The 19931-nt window shown below is 42.3% G+C and overlaps 2 protein-coding genes across 2 annotated transcripts; one reads left to right on the top strand and one right to left on the bottom strand.

Annotated features, from left to right (window-relative positions):
• Nucleotides 1-435: 435 nt before the first annotated feature.
• On the top strand, nucleotides 436-2628 carry LOC127783893 (cytochrome P450 78A9-like). Its single transcript, XM_052311043.1, has 2 exons — nucleotides 436-1538; nucleotides 1625-2628. The coding sequence occupies exons 1-2, from the start codon at nucleotides 498-500 to the stop codon at nucleotides 2243-2245; spliced, it is 1662 nt and encodes a 553-aa protein (XP_052167003.1). The 5' UTR covers nucleotides 436-497; the 3' UTR covers nucleotides 2246-2628.
• Nucleotides 2629-14923: 12295 nt separating this feature from the next.
• LOC127784834 (rab GTPase-activating protein 22-like) lies at nucleotides 14924-19931 on the bottom strand. Its single transcript, XM_052312229.1, has 5 exons — nucleotides 19324-19931; nucleotides 17570-17705; nucleotides 17345-17394; nucleotides 16763-16816; nucleotides 14924-16501 (listed from the first exon to the last, which is right to left on the bottom strand). Exons 1-5 carry the CDS (start codon nucleotides 19590-19592, stop codon nucleotides 15268-15270), a joined length of 1743 nt encoding a protein of 580 aa, XP_052168189.1. The 5' UTR covers nucleotides 19593-19931; the 3' UTR covers nucleotides 14924-15267.

Below are 19931 nucleotides of genomic sequence, written 5' to 3' on the forward strand. Positions count from 1 at the left end.
CCCCACGCCGCCTCGCCCCCCTGCCCCTTCTCCCGCACCCCCACCACCACCGTTCGTGTACGTGTCACCGCCGCTTCCCTCTCTCCCCCGTCCTTACGCGTGCCCCCCCACTCTCGCGCGCGCCGTTTCACCCCCTCAAAACTTTCACCAGCTTGTGCCATGCATCCTCGCCAGTTCGTCCGGTTGAGAATCCTCTACGTGAATTCTACTCTTCTACTGCTTTACGTGTCACTGCATATAATAGTACTACTATTATGCCCAGTTCGCCACCCAAAATATCTCGTCTTTTCATCTGCCGAATCGCCGTTGAAATGAAAACAGCTAGTAGTACTACTACGCGTTAAGCTGTATACCGTCGCTCGCGTCGCGCGCCGTTGACGACTTTCCCGCGCCTATAAAAGCCGGCGCCTCGTCCGTCATTCCGCCTGTGTCAAGCCGAAGCGTTGAGCTAACGAACGAGAGTCGTACGTCTCTAGACAGTCGAGTCAACAATAGTCATGGCGACTCCGGAGGACACTGGCAGCTGGCTGCTCTACCTCTCCTTGGCGGCTAAATGCTCCGGCGATGGCGACGGCCAGCCTCACCGGCTTCTTGGGTTCGTCGTGGTTTGCGCCGTCGCTGGTCTGGTTACATGTCTGCTGCACTGGTCCTTCCCCGGAGGGCCGGCGTGGGGGAGGTGGTGGTGGACGCGGCGGCGGCGTCGGGGGTCGCCGTGCGGTGTGGCGGCTGTTCCTGGGCTGAGGGGGCTGCCGGTGATCGGCAGCATGTGGCTCATGACCGGGCTGGCGCACCGGAAGCTCGCCGCGGCGGCGGAGGCGGCGGGGGCGGGGCGGCTGATGGCGCTGTCGCTCGGGGAGACGCGGGTGGTCGTGGCGGCGCACCCGGACGTGGCGAGGGAGATCCTGCACGGCGCGGCGTTCGCCGACCGCCCCGTGAAGGAGTCCGCGTACGGGCTGCTGTTCCACCGCGCCATCGGGTTCGCGCCCCACGGCGCGTACTGGCGCGCGCTGCGGCGGGTGGCGTCCACGCACCTCTTCTCCCCGTGGCAGGTCGCGGCGTCCGCGCCCCAGCGCGCGGTCATCGCGCGCCAGATGGTCCGCGCCATCAAGCTGCAGCAGCGGAGCCGGAGCGGCGATTCCGCCGCCGGCGCCGTCGTCGAGGTCCGCCGCGTCCTGCGCCGCGCGTCGCTCCACAACGTGATGTGGTCGGTGTTCGGCCGGCGGTACGAGCTGCAGCTGGACCCCGGCAAGGAGAGCGACGAGGTCCGGGAGCTGAGGGCCCTCGTCGACGAAGGCTACGACCTGCTCGGCCAGCTCAACTGGTCCGACCACCTCCCATGGCTCGCCCGCTTCGACCTGCAGAGCACCCGCGCCCGCTGCTCCCGCCTCGTCCCCCGCGTCAACCGCTTCGTCACCCGCATCATCGACGAGCACCGCTCATCTGCTCCCGTCGCAGCCGCCATCGACTTCACCGACGTCTTGCTCTCCCTGCAGGGCAGCGACAAGCTCGCCGACTCCGACATGGTCGCCGTTCTCTGGGTGCGTCACGTCACCGAAGAACCCAACCTTTCTCGCCGGCGACTACCTCTGCATGTTTTCTCATCGGTTTTCTGATACGTGTGCAGGAGATGGTGTTTCGCGGGACGGACACGGTGGCCGTGCTGATCGAGTGGGTCTTAGCCCGGCTCGTGCTGCACCAGGACGTGCAGGCTCGGGTGCACGACGAGCTGGGCCGGGTGGTTGGGCTGGACCGGGACGTGACCGAGTCCGACACGGCCTCACTCGTCTACCTCCACGCCGTCATCAAGGAGACGCTGAGGCTGCACCCACCGGGCCCACTCCTCTCATGGGCCCGCCTGGCCACGTCGGACGTACACGTGGACGGGTACCTGATCCCCGCTGGCACCACCGCGATGGTGAACATGTGGGCCATAGCACACGACCCCGACGTGTGGGCCGAGCCGATGGAGTTTCGGCCCGAGCGGTTCATCGGGAAGGCGGCGGAGTTCAGTGTAATGGGTTCGGATCTCAGGCTCGCGCCGTTCGGATCGGGTCGGCGGAGCTGCCCCGGGAAGAGCCTCGCCATGGCCACGGTGGCATTCTGGCTTGCCACGCTGTTGCACGAGTTCACCCTCCTCCCCTCGCCCGACCCGGCACACGGCGTCGACTTGTCGGAGTTGCTAAGGCTGTCGTGCGAGATGGCCACCCCGCTGGCGGTGACAGCGTGGCCTCGGCGTGTGGTGTGATGACGTGTCCAAGCTACGTCATCAGAGATGCTCTTTACAAAGACTACTTGATGGTACCTTGTACTCCCTCCGTCCTAAAAAAAAAATTTAACATAGGAGGGAATGTGACCCCTTCTAAGACAACGAATCTGGACTAAGGGGTCATATTGTTGAGTTTTTTTTTTGGATGGAGGGACGAGGGAGTAGTTGTAGCATATGCTTTAGATGCTCCTGCCACTACATATATAGGATGTGAAGTGCTGATGCTTTTTGGACGCCTGGTCAGCCTGCACCGGCACAAAGGCCACAAGGGTGTGTATGCTGGCGAAATGAGGTGACTGAGTGTGATATTTTTGTTTTGTACTGTTCTCTTGCTAAATATTACCCTCGGCTTGCTCTGTAAATTAGTCTCAATGGTATGGAATTGTACATCTATTTTACTGCCAAGACTCGAAATCTCCATTTCTTTGCAATGCTAAGCTGAACTGTAACTGATTTGGCTCACAAAGGAAGGACCAAGAACAATCCCTGACAAAACATCTCAACCATAAAATTCAGGAGTTAACAAAAGCATCCGACAATCTGAAGCATGACTAGATCCAAGCATATCCTGAAGACCTGAACACTAGATTTTATTCCTTCAGAGTTCAGACTGTAAACTAGCTAACCAGCCACTTATTACAACTGGTCTGAACTCTGAATTATTCCCAGCTTCTTTCTCTGAAGATGGCAACCGTTTGGGGCTCTTGGCAGATAGCTTCTTGTAACCGCGCTACCTGCCATGAAATCTGAGGACAACAACTTGGCATCCATTCCTACCCAAGCGCGTGCCTCTCTTATCTCCCAATTTCACTGCCGAAAGTTGCCAAGTTCACTAGCGGGTCGCTTTTCTCTCGAGGCACAAGTTGAGGCGCTAAGCTACAAAACTGAAACTGGCATCTTGGGTAGAGACCGATCTGTGAATCCGACGCATGATGTTTTCTAGTAGGAGGTTCAGTTTAAGTCGATCGGCAGAATGTATCACTGTCTTTGCTTCATTTTTGGTTTCTTTCATGATAAAATCCAGCCGATCGAATTGCCGCGCAATCGCAGTCTATCCATAATCCTTAATATAGCAGTCAGTGTTTATTTGTCACTGAAATGTGGGGTTGAAATGGCCAAATGTTACACAGGAACAGATAAGGATCATGTCAAGCATATGATATGTAGTTTTTGCTATGCAGCAGTAGTTAAAATTGTTGCAACCAATTACTCAAGTCAGTTTACTTTTCACTCATGCATCATGCATGCTACTACATCACCAAGACAGGAAGCACTATTAATTGGTAGGAAAATCACATGATAAGTACAGCATATTATTGATGAGAGAGCACCTAGTGCATGCTCAGGATTCTTTAACAACTCTGATTAGAAGGGTTTTAGGCTTTCAGCAAGTGTATAATGTATACGCAGAGGTTCTGATCGACTGAGTCACAGACCCATAAATCCATAATTAATTCTGGAAAGGGATTGCTCAAGCTTTTAGAACAGAGATTAAACTCACCAAATCAATCATAGTGCAGCAATTTTGCTGTTGTCAGACGATCTGTGTCCACTTGCTGTATCTCAGTCCAAGTTTGTGGTCAGATTAGACAGTTAAGCAGCCGGACTGATTGATTGTGTAGCTTATAACGACTCAGATTGATTTATGCAGGCCCCCAGCTAAGCTACACAATTTACATATATATCATCATTAGTATGCAGCTGTTTCGATTTTGCCCAAAAGATGCATCATGATCACGCAGGAACAACATGGCTTCACAACAAAGGATAGAGCACCTTACGATGGTCTGTACTCCTCCCTCTGTCCCATGATATGATTTTGAGTTTTTACTTGTACTGTTTGACCACTCGTCTTATTCAAAAAATTTATGCAAATATAAAAAATAAAAAGTTATGCTTAAAGTACTTTGGATAATAAAGTAAGTCAAAAAAAATAATTCCAAAATTTTTTGAATAAAACAAGTGGTCAAACGGTGCAAACAAAAACTCAAAATCACTTATATTATGGGACAGAGGGAGTAGTATTTCACTGCAGTATTATCACCAGCAGAAGTGATCTCAATCATTCAATTGTGAGTTTTATTACTAGTAAAGAAACATACATTTTACTATAAGTAGATGAGATGGTAGTACAGATAGAAATAAATACGATATATGGATTAGGAAAGATGAAGTCGAAATTAATTCTAATACTACTATAAACCATCTCCAAAGGGTTATTATTATCTTTAGACCTTTTATGAATAAGAAAATCTACAGGACGGTGTTTGTGCAAGATAAATTAATGAGATACTTATCCTTTCCTCTTCCCTCGCTCCATCCTCCTCCGCCCCCTCCTGTATTTTCCCCTCCTCCTCCTATGCTCCTCCTTCCTTCTAGCCGTAGACAACTACTTCGTAGAAATGCTTAGCGATGGTGGAGCAGGCCAATGAAGCCGGATTATAGGCTAGACCCTTCCCACCTACTGGATCCGGCCGAGTGCACGTCAATAACAAGGGCGGTTGCCAGCATCATTCTCGTGGCCTCCTCCAGTTCATGCTTTGAGGCATAACGGCATCCATCTAATCTGGCTTCCATGGCGAAAGGGGGCGACCAGGAAGAAGGAATGACATCGAGAAAGATGCCAATCAGCGCATTGTCGATGGTGATGCAAGGGAGAGGCCAATGAAGTTGTTGGACTTGGAGGTGAGGCCATCGTGCTCCTTGCCGGTATTTTGTGCAGTTGCGGTGCATTATCCTTATCTGGTACCCATGGTATCACAGCTGATACCTACGGGGTATCAAGTCTATCAAACTGTCACTAGCACCTCCTCTCCTCTTCTCCCTTCCCCTCGGCTCAACCCTTGCTCCCTGTTGTTGTTGTCGTGACGAGCGTCATTGCCAATAGGGATGCAAGTGGGTAGTTCCGCTACCCGCATAAAAACCCGCTTGCTAGTTTATTTCTCACATGATATTACAAAATTTAGAAGAAAAAATGAACTAAAAGTGAGATAAGCAGGCTAAAAAACCCGCTTGCCCGCCCCACTTGCATCCCTAATTGCCAACGTAGCCACTGTTGGCTCAAGGTGCGGGGCGTGAGTGCGTGGAGTGAGGGTAGGATTATGCTAGACTACGAGTAGGAGCGGATACATGAAACTACGTCAACCTTCATAAAGTATCATGTTCGGACGATATCCCATGCTCTAGCAGCTCTCTTTATAAACAGAACCATTTGTTAAACATACGGTTTGGTCTATCAACTACGAGAAAAAAATGACCTGCATAAAAAGCAAGTTGTGTAATCATATTCTAATAGTCACTAAAAAAGGGCAGATATAAACACAACACTCAGAAACAGCAAACGCGAGACAGCACACTTTTCTCTGAAAGTAAAGAAAAGCTAGGAAAACTCTTGAAGAAGATGGTTGAGAAGCGACTGAAATGATGGAACACCAACATAACAGCTGTTGCTATCGTTATTAGGTCTCGACGTCCATGTCGAGCCATCGAGTGTCACACACACACGCTTTCCTGTACTATGTTCAGTGCATGCAGTACACACTTGCCACTGAAAATGCAGCACTAAAAACAAACAGTTACAGTGTATTTTTAAACTGAAATTTCACTGGCGTAAATTGGTCACTTATCGAGTTCAAAATTTCAGAAGTTTTCCAATTTATCCAAAGTATAAATTTTGAATTGTATGGTGTAAGATTAGCGGTAGAAGTTCTCACATTTAGGCCAATTTTGAATTGGAGCAAAAGCAAAGAAAACCAAGGATTTGCTTTCCTATGTATTTAACCACTGTAACATCGTTTGGATCAACGTAATTAATGGCACAAAGGAAAATCGAAGGAAAGCATAAAGAAAGTTTCCTTTCCTGTCTATTCCAGAGGAAAAGAAGAATTCACTCAGAGCTCTTGATTTTCTTTTCATCCCTTACTTTTCGCATAATGTTTGACCATTAATTTTATTGAAAAAATTAGTACAACGTTCGCACAACATTAACAGCGTAAAATCCTCTAAAATTCTTAATTTTTCCTATGTTCCATTCAAATGCATATTTATATAGAATTATTGTGTTTTTCAATATTCTGTTTTACACGGGCGTTCCTATCGGTTTCATTTTTTTTTCTTTTCTATCATGTATCTAAATCTAATCCTCCGATCATTTCAGTGGAAAGCATCGTCGACAAGCCTATCCGTTTGGTGTTTGGAGTTCGGACACTAGTATTCTGTCAAGTCACAAGTGCAACCTTCTGACAGTGCAATGTAATCGAGTGAGGTCAGCTACACTGTGAGGAGTTTGTTTGGAGCAAACAATTTTTCTTTTTTGTAGAAATTAATTTCACAGTAAGATTCTGTCGGAAGCGCAGGAGAGGTCCCATAAGAATTTGACAGAAACTAATTTAATTTAGTGCCAAATATATACACAAAGGCGGTTACAAAGTACTCAACCATCCAAAAATATAGCTACTTTAGAGTTTAAATGTCCCTGGTATACTCCCTCCATGCCATATTAATCATCACATAAAAAAAATTCAGAAATTTCAAACTGATCGTCACATAACACTGACATCTTCATTTGACGTGCAGTATTATTGTCTATACATGCAAATTAAGTTTGCATGAAATGGGGGTAATTAATTAGAACGGTCCCAACCCTCCACCTGAGCTAATTTCTATAGCATTAAAGAGTAAATTACACCCATGGTACAACAACTTAGCGGGTGGCTGTGATACAGTACAAGAACTTGAGAATTAAACATTCGAGTGCAACAGCTTAACAAGTGGGTATGTTCTAGTAAAAGAACTTGACAATTTAGTATTTTGGTACATCAACTTAGCTAAGCATATGCTAGGTGAGTTTTTTTTTTCACGATATCAGTTACATAGCAATCCTACGGATATTATCTTACAATATTGAATTTAATCTTTTAAGAATTATACTGCACATCCAATTACCTTCAAGAATTTTTGTTTTCTTCACCTTCCCAAATCTCAACCGAAATATAATAATTTCTACATCCAGTTTAATTGACTTTCAGTTATTAGTTATTAGAATAAAAATATAAATATACTTATATACAAACCCATGCTAGTATATTATCAAAATAAGTACTTAAAAATCTAATATGTGTAAAAATGTGCTCCAAATAATTAAGTTGTCGAATAACTTCTTAACTTATTGTATCAAAATAATACATATCTTGCAAGTTGTTGTATTTATGCGATCACTTATGAAGTTCTTATACTAAATTGCACTTATCTGCTAAGTTGTTGCACTAGAACGCTCATTTCTCAAGTTCTTGCACCAAATTGCACCCACCTGCTAAGTTGATGCACCGTGGGTGCAATTTACTCATCATTAAATATATTGTCACATAAGAAAAAAAATAAGGTGGCAAAAGAGTTAATGAGTAGAGAGGGAAAAAAGATAAAGAAACCATTTTTATGCAACAAACTAGTTCTACATAAAAAAAAGAACAAGGGGATAGGAGGATGAGGAGAGAGAATAAAGGTGATTGGACAAGAATATTGTCAGGGTTATGGATAAGACATACCCTCTATCCTTAGGGTCATGAGACATACGGATACGGTATATCCATAAGTACACGAAAATGATCTGTATAAATCAAGGAAATAGTATTTGTGAAATGGAAAGTAACAGAGTCCTACTCGGAGAAGATTAGGATATAGTTTGGTCGTACGGGGTCCGTTGTCTCCGAGTTCTACTTAGAGACTAAGGTGATCTATGGTATAAATACAAACCCCCTAAGGGATACAGGGTATCAAATCTTAGTGCAAGACACTTGCCACCATAGACGCAATCCGGAGGACTTGAAGCCTACTCGCCGATAGATCTCGTTGAACCCCTCTCGACAAGGATCTCGTCAGTAATCTCGGAGTTCAGTCGTTCTCTTCTGTACTCTATGGTTTCTTCCATAATCTTATATAAACTGGATTAGCGCTATTACCTTACGAGGGGTCTGAACTAGTATAATCCTTTTCTTCTTGTATGCTTGATGTCGTATCGTTTAGATCCTCGTACCAACATACCCCAATACCCTCCAAATACGATCCGCGGGTATCCCCCGTCGACAAATATATTTTGAAGAAACTACTTATTGGGTACATAGTTTCTATATATAGTGTCTATATGATAAGGTAAGTATGGAAATCACTATATGATTTCTAGGTTGGGATTGCCCTTAAGCACTCTTTCCTTGTGCATATGAGGAAGTTTAAGTCTATATGTTTCTTGATTATTCTCTACCACTTTTTTTACAACAGGTAAGTCTTTCATTACCCAGCTTGGAAACCAAGCCCAAGAGACAACATAAGTGCATACATGAAAAGCAGACAAGAGAACCTTGCTGCACTAAAAGTGAAAAAAGGCCCAAAAGGGCAGAACCATAGTAAACAACTACACTGGGGCTACCAGCTATCCAGGACAACATAGAAACACAAGAAAACATACTCATATTAAATGAAATGCATGGAAGTTAAGCCATTCTCATCTTTGATGAAAAAAACTTCTATGAAGATCAAATAGGAGCGGAGGGAGTAGCTACCTAGAATTGTAAAAGGTGATTTTTTTTTCACTTACTTTTTCACCCTACCCCTAGCAATCTATATCAAACCAAACTACCTAGCCTTAGAATATAATAAATTTTTACCTTGCACCATAATCCTTAATCTCTCCAAAAACAAGCTAGATACTTATATTTTGAGACAAAGGAAGTAGGACTTAGAGTCATAACATATGCAAGATAAAAAAATATAGTCAGACTCTTATCCTAAACTCTCCCTTAATAGAGATACAAACACAATATAACTGCATGGGGACAGTAACATATGCAAGGGAACAATTGGCAAGTGGTTCAAGCGATTGAGATTTGTTGATACCTTGATACACTGTAATTATGTCAGATTGGGAAAGAGTGCTTGCAATTAGTGTCTCAGGGATGTATGTTTTACCCAGTATTCACCTAGACGCTAAACGCTAGACGGACAGTGACCCATGGTATAGAGTCTAGCTAGTCTAGATGATATGCCGTACACTATATTATCGTCATTTTTTTTGTACACTTAACATGTTCCATAAATATTGAAGAACTAGCAGCTTTATATAGGTACAACCACTCGAGTAAAGCCATGGGCCGGACAAATATGCAGCAAGGTCCACAATGACGAATAGCAGAGAAGAGACGACGTAAGTTAATTGCAGTGACTGGCTTAGAGTAGAGGAGAAGGGTTTGGAATGAGGTCAAAACCTTAAACCATATGCACTTTGGATTGGGCTCGAAGTTTCAACTCCTGCCACACAAAAAATGCATTGGCCCATTGCCTAGGCTATAGTCTAAAACGACAGGTTTACAGTTTACACTTGTCTATATATTGTCTAATTATGTGGTCTAGATAGTGTTCAAATTGGTTTTGACTGACTAGACAGTCGAACGGTCTAATTCCAAGTTAACCCATCGTTTAGGGTCTAGACCGTCTAAACTATATGGTCTAGGCGAACACTGATTTTACGTTAACCTCAGTAACAAATATTATATGTTAGTATCTTCATAACGATTAGATTTCCATGGTATTTTTTTCGCGTGTGGCTATTGAGGTCTATATCGGTGCTGGTTTTTATAGAAAATGGGAAAATTCGTTGCAATCCAAACAAGAGAAGACATTTTTCTGGTGACTCGTCAGCTCAGCGCATGGGCAAAGCCCCCTATCTCGTTACAATCCAGGAGTACTAGTGTTTCCACTCGGAACATATGTTGCTGTCGCACGATGCAAGGTGGAAACAGACAGAGAATAATCGAAACCCAAGCTAATGCTTGGTCACCACCTGCAAATATTACTTTCTCCACTCTACTAAAGCCTCAGCTAAGCTTTGTTCCTACTGCACTTTTGCAGTGCTGTATATAGCTGTGCACTGGCATATCACTACCAGGGGGTGATGCACAAAAGGGTTTCTGGCTCAAATGATCAGAGAATTGAAGCGCACACACACGAGAAGAGACTCCAGTGGTGAGACACTTCTGATCTCTCTGTCCCCCATTGCAAGTTTGCAACCTCAAATGCAGTTCAATCCCCACACGTGCAAATGCAGATTGATCGACCAGGCCAGTGGGTATGTAGGTGTGTAGCCACTGTGTAGTGCCAGTTGAAGCAATGATATAGCTCATCAGCATTCAGCAAGATGAATGTTTCTTTTCGAAATGTTTATCAGATTGATGAAACGAATGATTTGTTTCATGCTTTAAAAGATATATTTTTTTATAAAAAAAATTTATCGTATTGTTTGGATCATGTACTTATTTTAAGTTATTTATTAAGTTTATTTGTTAAAATATTCAATTTGTCCTTATAATTAAGTAGATCAGCCGCAGCAACAATTCACTCAGGGCTCATTCGGTTCACAGGATTTTCAAAACGTAGGAATAGGAAAAACGTAGGAATACTATAGGAATACATGTGCAAACCTATGGATTGAGAAACACAGGAATTTTTACTATGTTGTTGAGCAAGCCAACCAAAGGAATGCAAACATTAGGTTGGAGTGGATTATTTTATCCTATGCTTTTCCTTTAAAAATGGAGGAATGGAAAACTTTCCCATAGTTTTTCTATGGTGCATTCCTATGAAACGAATGGTAGTTAAAAACCTATTCCTATTCCTATGCTTTTCCTTTGCAATTCCTTTGAAACGAATAAGCCCAATCTTTCAAATTTAAAGTATTAGTAGACATTAGCTCACCATGCATGCCAATCCACTTATCAGAGAAGCAGATAGGTGATACTACCGTATCTTCTGAACCGAACCTCTGATTTGAAGTTGAACGAACCATCGATCCAACCCACCTGCTGGTGCCGATTGCGCAAGTGATCGAATCACTCATCATCTCCACCATGCTTGTGTCTGTCTAGACAGTTAATTACTCCCACATTTTAAATTACTTATCGCTTTAGGATTATCCCAATTCAAGCATTTTAATCTCTTTGAATAACATTTTCTGTAAACTCATATAGTTTTACACCATAAGATTTATATTTTTAAATTCACCATGAGAAATACTTTTATGCGTATAATTCACATGTTATTGAATCACACAAATAAAAATTAATGGTTATAAATATATTTGATTTAGGATAAATTAAAATGATAACTATAAATAATTTGAAACGTATGGTGTAGCTAACTTAGACATGCATGGCAGCAGCTGGATGTTGTTGCTATAACATGTTTGAAGGCATAGCCAGAATTTTCTTGCCTAAGAGCATGTTGGTGCAGTTCTGGCTTTATCTTCATCTCTCTTGAAGTTGGGGCCCAACCAAACAATTTTAGTTCCATCTAAAATAGTAGTGGAGCTAGGTTTAGACTATTCCATAACTTTACTACATACCTAACTTTTGGAGTTAAATTTAGGAATTGGAGTTCTACCAAACGGACCTTAAGATTCAACTAGTGTAATTTACATATTTTTATCTTTATCTCATACTATATTTGGATGTTTTGAAATATATGGTATGTTCAGATTGTACCCAAAATAAACTTTATCAAAATTTGACAATAACAAAATTTTGACAATTTAGCAATATTGCCAGGTTTTGGCAGGACTTCTTATATATTTATCAGAGTTTGATAAAAAAGAAACTAAATAGATACACATATTGAACAACTTAAAAAAATGGTATGATTTGAAATAATATGGATATGTACAACCTCATAATTTGTAATGGATATCTAGGCTCAGGAATATATAGGGTAATAGGCTTCCCTGTCATACAGTTCACCTGCAGGGAGCCCGGACGCACGGTGGCTTGCCGGCTGTCGATCTCGCCGTCGCCGTCGTGCACGCATGTCAGCCATGGGAGCTGTAGCTAGAGGTAGACGACGTACGAGGTGGCGACCGATAGCTAAAGCTATAGCTGTAGCTAGCTGCAGATCTCGATCAGTTGACGCATGAGATGAGATCGAGAGATCTTACAGTAGCGCGCAGGCTTAGGTGCAGGGTGACTCGACTGTGTCGCGATATGATCGCTTTGGTCGTTTGAGCTTGATGGAGAAGCCGAGACTTGCAAAGCGGTGGGCAGTCGAGAGGTCTCACTATCGACGGTGTGCGCTCCGTCCTTCGTACGTATGCCATTTGCAGAGGGTTCACGATAAATCCAAAATTTCAGAAATTTTGGAATGTATATTTCGGTCTGATATAATTTCAATTTTGAGATATTTAACTATTTGCCATACAAGTGATAATTAAGGATTTACCATTAGACCCACATGTCATAATCTGAATAAAATTAGCTAAATTCACGGATATATTAAAATTTCGGATGCTATAGTTTCGTTCCTGGGGGCCGAAATGTTGAAACAAAATTTCGAACCCTGATGCAATGAATTGTATTGCTTGCTGATCCATTTTCGAATAATTGTTAGCGTTGACTATCACATTTTCATTTCCTATTTTTACTGTAATAAATGGAAGAAGTTTTATGCCTATGTTTAAGATATATGCAATATACATATACTTCGATAATATAGTATTTTCTTAAATATTTGTATTTTTTTAAGAAAAAAAATGAGAGATTAAAGTTTAAGCATGAATAGTTCAGCTACAAGTTATTTAAAAATGGAGATAGTATTTCCTTTATATTTTAAAAACTAAACTCTTAAATAACTTGTTTTAAAAAGTATCAATAAGTGAAAAAAATACTATAGAACTATTGTTCATGGCATGGAATGACAACAATGATTTGCCATATCATTGGTCTCTTAAGTGACGCAACAACGTTATTCTATCTCAACATTACAGTAGGCAAATGGTTCAGATTTATAAATATGCTTAAGAGGAGTTTATTTTAAAATTATATTTAAAAGGTTAGAAAATAAAATGAATTGTACATGCATATTTTACATATTTCCATGTAACTTAGAAAAAAAATACGCCATGAAATTTTGTACGCCACATTGGAAAGTTGTTTAGAAATATGAATCCGACAACAAAGTTATGCCCTACGACAACTTGTGGCTACCCCAACATGGAGAGCTTCATCATACTACGATTTGATATGTTCGTTGTCTTGTCACTCAGGGCAATCCACCATGCGGCAGAAAGAAGACAATCAAAACGTGTACGGGATACCCATATATATCTGATAGACTGTTAGCAGAATGCTGTGGGCTTGTTTTGAGATGGTTACTACAGTAGTAGCTAGTTTGTTTTATCAAACTCTTAGAAAAGAAATGTAAGATAAGCTATTACTCTCCCTGTCCCAGAAAGATTGATGTTCTAAGGATTATAGGATAAATTAGCTCATGTGTAAATTTCCAATTTATCCTCCTTCATCAAAGGTGGTTTGAGTGGTTGAGAAATAACAATGAATACGCACATGCATTTAATTCAAACGAGTGGACAAGAATAATTCAAGTACTATATGATCCGACAAAACTGGTATGATAATCTATATAGGATATTTTGTGAGTATAAAACGATCGCCTTTATGGGACAGAGGAAGTAGTAGTATTACTAAATTTTATTCTCCGTCTCAATATAAGTGCAACCTATGGTGGATGAAACATATACTAGATTCGTAGCACTACGATATGTCACGTTTATCCTAGGTTATACTTATATTAAGACGGGGGAGTAAATAACTTGTATGATACCTTGGCCAAATTTTGACACTAACCCATGTATGATATACTAATTTGTATCCTTGATTTACGGAGTAGTACTTCTCCATAGCGTTGTAGTTTTACTCACTAAGGCCTTGTTCATTTAATCTCTGTGAGGGAGGGATTGGAGATGATTTATTTCACACCTATTGTGGTGTGAAATTGTTCTCCCTCAATCCCCTCCAATCATCTTCAACTCCCTCTAAACCGAACAAGGTCTAATAGTAATATTGAAAATCGTTCTGTTAATCACAGTAAAAGGAGAACTGGTAAATGTCTTTTTAAGTATATAATTGAACTGCCCCAGCTTGGTTTCGTGATAGAAACCGGTATCCCCAATTCCCCAGTATGTTTTGCTTTCTGTTTCGTTTTAAGAACTTTGTATGCATGTTTTGGGCTTTCAAAAAAGTACTCTCCTGTTTCATTTCTATGTCAATTTTTCTTGACTTTAACCATATTTTTGAAAAAAATCATACCAAAATCTATAACAAAAAATTAATTTCACTAAATCTAATATTAAATGTATTTTGAGACTATATTTTTTGCAGGGTATTATGAGACTATCTGTTTAGTGCTAAAAGTAGTTCTACATTTTTCTACAAATTTAATTGAAATTAAAGAAGTTGGCTTAGAAAAAAAATCAAAATATTTTATAATATAAATCAGAGAGAGAGAGAGAGAGAGAGTATATAATTGAACATGCTGAAAGCACTCCAGAATAATAGGATTCAAAGCAAAATACGTCATCGGCCAACTCAAATTTGCTTGGTTTTGTTGCCTTTATTTTCCTGCATAAAGGATTACGATTGTCAGGCTAGAATTCGCTTGCCATGCTGCTCCCAAGTCCCAGGTATCAATCAAACAAGAAACAGAAGGGTGCGTTTTGAAGCCAAATGTTTAGAGGCATCGATTTCAGACGATACAATTTGATTCCCACATGAACAAGAAACTTCTCCCAAATCCCAAACGAAGCCCAAATTATTGGAGAAAACAATATGACAGACCATACAGGCATACACAGATATACCTTTCAATGAAAAATCTGTCCGTGCCTATAACAGGTTAAACAATGAATAGTAGTAGTCTGCAGAGCCTCAGTAACATCAAGCAGTATTGCTGATCTTCGTGTGTGAGGAACACTCGAGTCCTCGCTCTTTTTAAGTTACAACAATCTCTATACTTAGAAGTGGGTTCTAATGTTCTATGCCGGTACGAGCTACAGGGAACATAACACTTTTCTGCAAGCAGCAAAGAAACCCCCCCCCCCCCCCCCCCCAAAAAAAAATGTCGAGGTCTATATTTGTTCTACCGCAAGAACAAAGAGAAACGCATCCCTCAGATCAGATTTTGTCGTGGAAGTTAACAACCAGGTCGTGTGCGTCGTCGAGTAGCCTCCAGACGTCCAGTTGCCCAGCCATGCTATTGCATTCTCGCAATATCTCGTCCATGCTACTATACTTCTCGATTATCAGCTTCCTCCTCTGGAGGACGCAAGCCGCAATGGCATAAAGCAACAAGTCGTCGGTTGGTGGAGCACGCAACCTTATTTTTGCCCAGGTGGATCTCCCAATACCAGCACGAATCGCCGCCTGATCAGCCCACATAACCTCCCAAAGGCATACGGTCTGCTCAAAGGTGAGCTCCCTCCTGAAGAGAACCACTACCATTCTGTACACAAAGAAGCAGTCCTCAGCTTGCAGCTTCTGCAGGTGCTTGTACAGGTGCGAATCTTTTCGCTTGATAATCTGAGAGACAATCTTCAACTGCCTTCTTATTCCAACCTCATCAAGCCTGAAGTTGTGCCTGGCTTTCCTCATGAAACCCACAAAGCACCAAAATGCTTCATCGTCCTCCTCCATCACTGCAATTATTGGAGATAAAAGATCACTCATACCTTGACAGTAACCGATTTCTGGATCATAGACCGCATATGCTTCAAGAAGCCCCACTAATCGAGCAGCATGATAAATCATACTGGGATCTAAATGGTCATAATCTCTTAACCCAACAGATTCTGCACACTGCAAAGCTCTCTCTCTAGAAATTTCGGCCTGGTTGCGAGAGAACAGAATCCATTCTGTGTTTGCTCGGATAGCATCCAACCTTATAATGCGTTGCCACGTGGCAAAATCCTCTGAAGTCTTGCTAGACTTAAAAAAGTCTGCCTTGAATGAAGTAGTCCTGGTAAATTTAGGATCTGGATCACAATTTTCCTCACCAGACATCGATATCCTTCCAGGGTCATCTTCATCAGATGATTCAGAATCAGAAGATTCTGACTCTGCTATGCAAGGATCTAAACAAATTAATTCACCCGTGTCTTCTTCCATACATTCTGTAACAGCACACATTGAGTTATCTGGTTGCTCAGGCCCGGATTCAGGTTTCAGTTCCTCATGTGACACAGAAGCCCTTGCAATATTGACATCTTCAAAACAAGGTGATTCTGATCCTTCAGCACTAAACTCTATACCAGAACACTCCTCATTATTTTCATTTATTACTTTCAGCCCATTGCCCTTGTAACAATTCAGAATTTGCTGGCACTGTCGCCTCAACTTTTCATACTCTTTCCTAAACCAAAAGCCACATCAATCAACAAGTTCTTATCAGATTAGAAATTATATTGGTCGCATTTAGAATATCATAGTCTCATTTTCTTTAGGCCATTGCAAAATAACAATATTGATGTTCTGAAACTACTTGGGGATCTTCTGCTATGTTACATATTAGTGGTTGGGCTTTTAGTGTAGCTTGATGGAAACACAGCACATTGAGCAAAATGTTTCAATCCTACTTAAATTGAACAGCCTTTCAGAGCAATGAATATAATACCTTTTCTTGATTTTGATGGTATTCCTTTCGTCTTCTGTGCTATTTAAATCATAGCTGCACATAAGAATTGACAGCGTCAATCTCTCTTGGTTTGAAGACAGAATACATTAAACACAACACAACAATCCGAACAGACTTTATGACAACAACCATACAATTTATCACATCAACCAAAACCAAACTGGAAAAGATGTTACTACCTCTGCCCCACAAAGACTTCATTTCTGGCTATGCACCTGGACAAGAACTGAGAAATGAAGTCTTTTTGGGACAGAGGTAGTATGAAGGTATTAATTATCCTGGATTCAAATACTAAAAATGGTGTATTATATTGCCATGAAGAACTATCTTCTCTAACTGATAATCCTAAACCTTTTCATTATGGGAAACAGTAAGGAAGGACCCTAGTCCATGAATCGGAGCCGTCCCGTAGAGCTACACAAAACATGCACACTCCATGTGGTCACATAACCAATTAGGTGCTATAGGAAGTCTACGTGTATGTAGTTGCGACCTCAAACTTGGTCAAAGAAACGAAAGCTTATGAATTACTAGATGCATAGAAGAGATTAAAAAACTCACACTCCTAGCAGGAAGGGCCAAACTTCAGCCCTGATTCCTGGTTCAATGCCCTGACACAACAGAAAAAAAAGGTCAGTATATTAATTAGACTGTACGGAGTAAGATGCAGAACATGCTTTCAATATCACTACTATATATGTCTAAATCTTTGAACAAACAAAACAATAGGCAAGTATTCTTGTAAACATATGCAGGACATCTAAACAAATAGATAATCAAACTTACCCCGCTGCGAACTTTCTTCAGAAACTTCTTTCCTCGATCACGAAGTTTCCCATTAGCAGAAAACAGACCTTCCCATTGTTGACGAGAAAGTACTCGTTTTCTTTTCCTTCGAGACCATGGAGACTTTATTCCACCCCTGAAAGAAGATTAAAGAATAGTTTTAGAAAGTGGAGCAACAAGGAAGATATGGATCAATAAAAGATAACACTGCCATACCAACTGACAGACTAACTAATAGTACCATCTTTAACACACTCTCTAAGCTACAGCATCCGAAGAGGGAATGCTTTGAGTCCTCATAAATCCAACTTCACATATAATTTGTATGCACACGAAAAGGTTGGATATAACACAAATTCATAAAATAGACAGATATAAAGGTATTAATTAGTTTACGAAACAAACGTGATACTGAAAAACTTCCTCCTAGTTATTGTTTCAAAGTGCTGTTAAGAACATAATTGTGCAGCGTCAAGGATACATTCATTATGCGCAGCATGAACTGATTCTTAATCAAGCAGTATGGTCTACCATATTTTGAACTAACCATACAATTTTATCCATTATCTAAACAAAACTACATAGCTGAATAATACATACATCGATCAAGAGGCATAAATCAGACAATACTATGGAATCTGTGGATGAAACAGGGTCCCTAACACCATACGCTAGTGAAAAAAATTGATGGTATTGAACTTGGTAATTGGATTAAGAAAAGATGACCACATAAAACGATTTTCTAGGCAATGATTCATAGTTATGAGTTATCTGAGGACCTGGGCTACAAAAAGGAATCGTTATAGTCAACATGCAGTTCAATATAATACCTAGATCAGTGAACAAATAAGTTGAAAGCAAACTTGACAAGAGATAACTACGGAACAAGAGCAGATCACAGGAAAACTGGAGGTGTATCATCTAAAAACTCTTGTGATTTACGGTGATACCTATTCAGGTCAGCAAAATTGTTCAACTCATGGAAGATCCAAACTTTTAGGTAGCATTTACAGTGCCACAGCTTCACTCCCAAACCAAAAGGAAACATCAAGCACCCCCCCCCCCCCCCTATTATTCTTAGAAACTAAATTTGCTACCTTAGGGGACAGGATCACCTCCAAGGTCTTAAATACCATGCCATCCAACAACCTAAAGCACATAATTCAAGATAGCAGCAAGCTGTCCCTTGTTCAAACCACCAACAGCATCACATCATCAACATATCTTGAGGCAATTGTGCAAGCTGCATTCAGCACTAACACTGCCACTAAACTATGACAAAATCTTATCACACTAGAACTTAGACGGAAGGCACCTTTAGAGTAAGCAAACCACTCTGCAACAGAATCCATGATCTCTCTGAATCAACAAACCGAATCTCCCCCACTATCATGTCAACAGATTGAACACATAATCGATTCGCTCTTAAAAATCCGGTGTCCTCAGTTTGGATTGCAGGCCCCGCAACCTTCCTGCACGAGGCAGGAATTGCTAGGCACACAATTAAGCCAGGCTGTCACTCTAACGTTTTACTGCACTCTTAAGCTGAAATCCAAAGACTTGGTTGGATTGAGGCGCACAAAAAAACCATAATATGAGCACCTAAGCAGCCTCCAGACCACCAATTAGATCAGAACATGTGAGGCTAGACTCCACGGGAAGCAGATCAAGACGCCCCCAAAAGGAAAGGACTAAAAAAGGAGTCATTTTTACTCCTCCTTTTCACCAATCCGAAGGAGAGGGAGAAAACCCACCGATCCGAGTGCGGCGAGGACGGCGCGGGGGCGGGCGCTGGCGACGGCGACGGAGACGACGACGCGGCGGGCGCCGAAGCGGACACCATGGCCACGGAGCTTCCCGCCGCCGCCGCCGCCGACGACGCCGACGAAGACGACGACGCCGCGGCGACGAGCAGCGACCGGAGGTGGATCCACGACGAGGACGGCGGGGACGACGCGGCCGTCGGCGACGAGGACGACGACGACGGGGAGGACGAGGTGCTGGATCGCCGCAGCGCCTTCATGTCCCCTCTCCCTCTCCCCCTCTCTCACCCACCAAACTCCCCAAACCCAACCAACCACTCCCCGTCCCCGCCACTACCAGCGCCACCACTCCCCCGGCCCCCACCACTCCATCCCCCTCCTCCTCCTCCTCCTCCGCCGCCGCCGCAGGATCTCGCCGCCGGCGAACGCACGCCGCGCAAGGAGGAGGCGCCGGTTAATTAAAAAAAATCGGTTGGTTTTTTTTTTCTTCCTCGGCTTTAACTCGTTGTCTCTTTAAGCTCGTAAGCGAAGAGATAGAGAGAGAAAAAGAAGAAAAACAGAGAGAGGAAAAGAGGGCGCATGTGACGCCAATAAAGCCA

This window comes from Oryza glaberrima, chromosome 9 (assembly GCF_000147395.1).
Source record: "Oryza glaberrima chromosome 9, OglaRS2, whole genome shotgun sequence".
NCBI lineage: Eukaryota > Viridiplantae > Streptophyta > Magnoliopsida > Poales > Poaceae > Oryza > Oryza glaberrima.